Genomic DNA, 5,337 nt, shown 5'->3' on the forward strand with positions numbered 1-5,337 from the left:
CTGCTCTCCCTCTGTGCCAGAAAGTTGAGGGGAGGATCCGCTCTCTCCCTCATTCCACTGCCTTGTATAGGAGGTATTAGGGTTCTGGGGGGAAATCAGCCCCTCCTCAATCTGTGCCAAGTTCACTTGGGAAAATGGCAATAGGAGTCAGGGCTGGCCATGGATCCCCCTGGGGCATGCCCTGGAGAATGGTAAGAAAATGACTTAAAGAGAAAAAAATCTATTTTAGTTATTAATTTTTTTTGGTGTGTTAAGTACATGGGTTCAACCTGTGTCCTTCCCTCCCCATCAACCCAAGACACATCCTCTAGCTGCCACTCTAATGAGGATGGCCTCTTCCCTCCTCCATGAAGCCCTATCACAGATACTTCCCAGCTCTGGTGTGACACTGGCCCCTTGCTGATAGGTCTCTGCACATTTTAGTTCTGGCTATAAGCTTATTCATAACTGGGGTGGGCAGATAGGATTTGAGGATGAGTGGGGTTTGGCTGCATCCACTTACATCTCTAGTCATGAATAGCAGGGAAGAGGCGGGGCTCATGTGTAATGTAGCATCAGGGGGAGGAATCGCTTATGTAACTGGGACAACAGATTTAGCAGGTAGAGGAGGCAGAGGCTTTGGATGGGAACAGTAAGCTGTCGGCAGGGGCAACATGCCCGGGTGGTTGCTTCTCATAAGGTAGGCTGTGGGGCTCTGGCAGCCTGTTTAGGGGAGGTGAAGGGGGGACATGGGCTTGAGGCCTGGGAACTGACCAGTGAGGAGAATGTTAGTGATGCCCACTGTGGAGGTGAAACAGGAGGCTATACGGTGAAAATATCCCAACCCCATACTGAGAGGTACAGGACGAATTTCTGATGCTTCATGGAGAAAATGTCTACATACTGATTTCCTAGAGGATTTGAATCATGTCCAGGAAATCTAGGCCTTGGCCCAAAACAAGGGTAGTAGCAATTTTGCCTGGTGCTCAAAAACATATCTCTAAGGTTAAGATTTGAGGGTATGCCCTCTAAGATGGGCAGAATTTGTAATGCCTCAAGGGCAGAGGTTTAGAGTGGCTCCCTTGGTTCTCAGCAGGGTGGCAACATCCAGGGTCCCTGGGTCCGAGGCTGGAAGAGCCTCTGGTCAGGTGTGGGAACTGCCAGGTCAGGTCTGGAAGAGCTGTGGGGACTACGGGGGCATCAGTGCCTACACCAGGAGCCCCTGGAGCCGACCCCGTTGCTAATAGAGAAGCCTCTGTCTGAGTGGCCAGTGCCTCAGTTCGTCAACCTTTTTCTGCCGGAGTTTCCCATTAGGCCTCTTACAGGGCATCACCAGCTGAAGGTAGGTCAGTCCCTGGAAGGGGTCTCAGTCTTGGGGAGACATCTAGAAATGGCCAGAGTTTCAATCACCCTATTCTTAATTTCTCTGTACAGATTTTAGGACTTGTGGCTAAAGGCTCCTTTGGAACAGTCTTCAAGGTGCTAGATTGTGACCAGAAAGCAGTATTTGCAGTGAAGGTAGGGACCTAGGTATTCCATATCATTCTCTAGTGTCTGCTTCTATTCTTGGTTTCAGAAAGGTTGGGAGGCATAAACAACGCATAGGAGTCATCACTCCTCTCCTTTTATAGGTGGTGTCCAAGGTAAAGGTCCTACAGAGGGACATCCTGAGGCAGTGCAAAGAGGAGGTTAGCATCCAGGTATGCACAGAGCCCAGGAATGGAGCCTAGGAAGAACTAAACCACAGATGGAGAAAGCACCTTTCCTGTCCAACTGCCCTGCTCTTCCTTATTCTGCCCCCTCCCTCTGCTTCAACCAAAGCAGATCCTGGGAAAGGTAGTTAGCAGCAGCTAATTCTAGGTCCTTCCAGGGAAACCTCTCTAGCATGTCCTGGTGTGTTCATAGTATCATGCTGGTTTTGGGATTACCAGACAGGCAGTCCCTACTATTTTGTTCACCTGAACTTAGAGGTAGGGCAGCAGCTCCTTTTCTGCACAACTAGGTTAAATCCTGACTTCTTGGCTGTCTTGATCCTCAGTGCCCTTTTTCCTCCCTAACTTCCTGTTTTTTTCATCCCTAGCGACAGATCAACCATCCTTTTGTACACGGTTTGGGGGACAGCTGGCAGGGAAAACGACACCTCTTCATTAGTGAGTGGTCTCTCTCATTTCCAAGAGTCGTCCCATTGTACTCCACCTGAGATTACCTATCCCTTTGGCTTGTTCTCCCTTGGCTGTTTCCCTTCTCTGAGTGTTTCTGTCTCCCAAAGGGAGGGAACAACATGTGGCATCAGTTTGGGCAAGAGGCCTAAAATGCCTTTGAGCCCAGGCACATTACCCCCCAATATCACCTAGACTTCTGGTCCTTTGCAGTGTGCAGCTACTGCAGTACAGATCTGTGCTCCCTGTGGTCCTCTGTCGGCTGCTTGACTGAGGCTTCCATCCGCCTCTTTGCTGCTGAACTGGTTCTGGTGCTGTGTAAGTGAAACAGAAATGGTAATGGAAATGAGGGAAGACTTAAGGGGGAGGGGCAGAGAGAAGTGGTATTAACTCTGGAGGTCAAAGAACAGGAATAGGGATGGGATGGGAACTACCAGGGAAACTGGAAAGACAGGAGAGCTTTAGCACACCCCATTACTTGCTGTCATCCACAGGCTATCTCCATGATTTGGGCATCATCCACCGAGATGTGAAGGTAGAGTTAAGCATTTTTTCTCTGTCTGAAGTGGGGCATCAGTAAGAAGTACCAACGGATCTAAGAAGGGAGAGGGGAGATGAGGATAGCTGACCTTGGGGCCCTCAAGGGTGCTAAGGATTTGGGCAAGAGCCCTCAAAGTATAGACTTGAATGCTGAATAGGGCATCTTCCTCAGCGGACAGGTATATATGATAAAAGAAGGTCAAAAGGAAGATGAATAACCTCTCACTTGTGATTTTTCAGATGGAGAATATCCTTCTGGATGAACGAGGTAAGTCCTTTCCTTTTCCTAGCCCCAGAATTAGAGGTACTGTCAGTTTGGGAATATGTCATGGCTGACAAGGGGTGGAACAGAGTGGTGCTGTTGCCTTATCTTTCACAGGCCATGTGAAACTGACAGACTTTGGTTTGTCCCGCCACCTGCCCCAGGGAGCCCGAGCCTATACTATCTGTGGCACCCTTCAGTACATGGGTGAGACAGGGGCTAAAACTGGTGGGGAAGCATTGGCAGAGGATAGCCAATTGATGTCAGTGACACCTGTCTTTCAAATCTAGCCCCAGAGGTCCTGAGTGGAGGGCCTTACAACCATGCTGCTGACTGGTGGTCCCTGGGTGTCTTGCTTTTCTGTCTGGCAACTGGGAAGGTGAGAAGATGGTAGGGATGTTGGGCAAAGAGAGGAGCTCTGCCCTGTAGTGGGAAGAACTTAGGAAATCTTGCCTTATTCCTACTAAACAATGCTACCACTGCCCCCCACCCCCATTCCCCACCTCTTAACTCAGTTCCCAGTGGCTGCAGAGAGGGATCATGTGGCCATGTTGGCAAGTGTGACACACTATGATTCTGAGGTCCCAGCTTCTCTTAACCAGGGGCTCTCACTCCTGCTCCATGAGGTAAGAGTGAACACTACTTTCCTTCTTGACTACCAAACCATTCAATTCTCTCCTTTCCCTATTATTGAAATGAGATTTCCCCATTCCTCTAATAATTTGGTGAGTGTGTGTATGTGTGTGTGCGTGCGCACGTGCTCTAACTTGATCAAATGCCATCCTCCCCATGCATAGTCAGTCACTTCTGAGAGAGAGGGCCAGTGCTGCTCTTACCAGGACAGTGCCTCTATTCCCACCTCTGCCCCCAATAATTTCTCCCTCTTTCAAATCCTCTTTAGGATTCTTCTTCCTGCCCTCCACAGCCCATGAACTTCTTTTCCAGCTTTTCTGGTTAGCCCCTCTCCTATCTCATCTATCCTTCATGCTCTATTTGCCTTCAGCTCTTATGCCAGAATCCCCTCCACCGTCTACGTTATTTGCATCACTTCCAGGTCCACCCTTTCTTTCGGGGTGTGGCCTTTGACCCAGAGCTCCTACAGAAGCAGCCAGTGAACTTTGTCATGGAGACACAAGCTACCCAGCCCAGTCCATCGGAGTCCATGCTTTTCAAGAACTTTGACTGTAACCTGGAGTCCTACCTGGTCCATCCCAGCCTTGCTTGAGCCCCTCTACTGTAGATTGGGGCCTGAGAACCCAAGGATCTCCTCCACTGCCAACTCAGTATGACCACTTTGATGATCTTGTTTGTTTTTACTCTGTAGCCTCTTACTATTCTGTTCTTCTACTTGTTGGACCAGAGTTCAAATCTTGCGCATTCTGCTATTGGCAGCCACAATTGGCCCTACCCCTCCCTACTCCCTAATACAACTCACCTCTCAATTCAACATCTCGGATCAGTGTTGACCTTTTCCTTCGCTGCATTTCTCCAATGCTCATACCCTGAAGCTTTCAACCAGAGGCTTATTCTACTTTTCCCTTTCCTTGTTTCTCTGCCGTATTTCCTTTCTTGAGAAGTAACACTTCACGGAGTCTCAAGGTGCTGTTTATGTGTTTTATAGGTTTCTCAGAAGTAGTATGAATGTTTTTCAAAAGTCTCAAAAGCTGGCATTTTAACCCCTAAATATGTAGCTAAAACATGTGATCTGGGGGCTCAAAGCCAGTCTATGATAAATCTAATGTTTAAAAATTTCAAAAGTGAATCTAATAGCCTAAATGTGAGGAATAAGAACTGAAATATGGATGGGTTAAATGTCTTTTCTAGGGCTAATTGGAACAGCTATTGAATTTTTTTTCCAAAACAAAGTCTCCTTGGAAGACACAAGGATTATTAAACTGAGTATTTCCCTAGATGACCTGGGATTCAGTTTCTGATGGGCAAACCAAGGGATTAAGAGGCATGACATCAGCCTTAAGATCTAAGGTTAGAGATGTACTTCAAAAACCTTTTCCTTTTTATTTTTTAAATATATATTTTTTAATGTTTGCTTTTGAGAGAGAGACAGAGCGTGAGCAGGGGAGGGGCAGAGAGAGAGGGAGACATAGAATCCGAAGCAGGCTCCAGGCTCTGAGCTGTCAGGACAGAGTCACATATGGGGCTCGAACTCACAAACCGTGAGATCATGACCTGAGCCAAAGTCGGACACTTAACTGACTGAGCCACCCAGGTGCCCCTCCTTTTTATTTTTTAAATTTTTTATTTTTTTTATGTTTATTTACTTTGGAGAGATAGGGAAGAGCATGAGCAAGGGAGGGGCAGAGAGAGAGACACACACAGAATCCACAGCAGGCTCCAGGCTCTGAGCTGTCAGCACAGGGCCCGACGTGGGGCTCGAAC

At 48.0% G+C, this 5,337-nt stretch overlaps 1 protein-coding gene across 2 annotated transcripts; it reads left to right on the forward strand.

The window, feature by feature from the left end:
* The first annotated feature begins 41 nt into the window (after positions 1-41).
* RSKR (ribosomal protein S6 kinase related) lies at positions 42-4,387 on the forward strand. Of its 2 annotated transcripts, XM_086686502.1 has the most exons (12): positions 133-679; positions 1,073-1,321; positions 1,414-1,497; positions 1,611-1,679; positions 2,060-2,129; positions 2,352-2,456; positions 2,633-2,673; positions 2,919-2,946; positions 3,058-3,147; positions 3,231-3,319; positions 3,456-3,566; positions 3,944-4,387. In XM_086686502.1, the coding sequence occupies exons 1-12, from the start codon at positions 623-625 to the stop codon at positions 4,163-4,165; spliced, it is 1,215 nt and encodes a 404-aa protein (XP_086542628.1). In that variant the 5' UTR covers positions 133-622; the 3' UTR covers positions 4,166-4,387. The 2 variants fall into 2 exon arrangements, with proteins under 2 accessions (XP_086542629.1, XP_086542628.1); XM_086686503.1 differs by lacking the exon at positions 1,073-1,321 and having other exon boundaries at positions 42-679.
* Positions 4,388-5,337: the final 950 nt, after the last annotated feature.

Source organism: Puma concolor, chromosome E1 (genome assembly GCF_028749965.1).
Source record: "Puma concolor isolate L17-30 chromosome E1, mPumCon1.1.hap2, whole genome shotgun sequence".
Classification (NCBI taxonomy): domain Eukaryota; kingdom Metazoa; phylum Chordata; class Mammalia; order Carnivora; family Felidae; genus Puma; species Puma concolor.

Excerpts from the sequence above, each read along its gene's own strand:
- RSKR (XM_086686502.1), top strand. The coding sequence starts at position 623 with ATGGGAACAGTAAGCTGTCGGCAGGGGCAACATGCCCGGGTGGTTGCT. Across the intron at positions 1,680-2,059 it reads AAGAGGAGGTTAGCATCCAG|CGACAGATCAACCATCCTTT; the intron begins GTATGCACAGAG and ends TTTCATCCCTAG. Across the intron at positions 3,148-3,230 it reads TGGCACCCTTCAGTACATGG|CCCCAGAGGTCCTGAGTGGA; the intron begins GTGAGACAGGGG and ends TTTCAAATCTAG.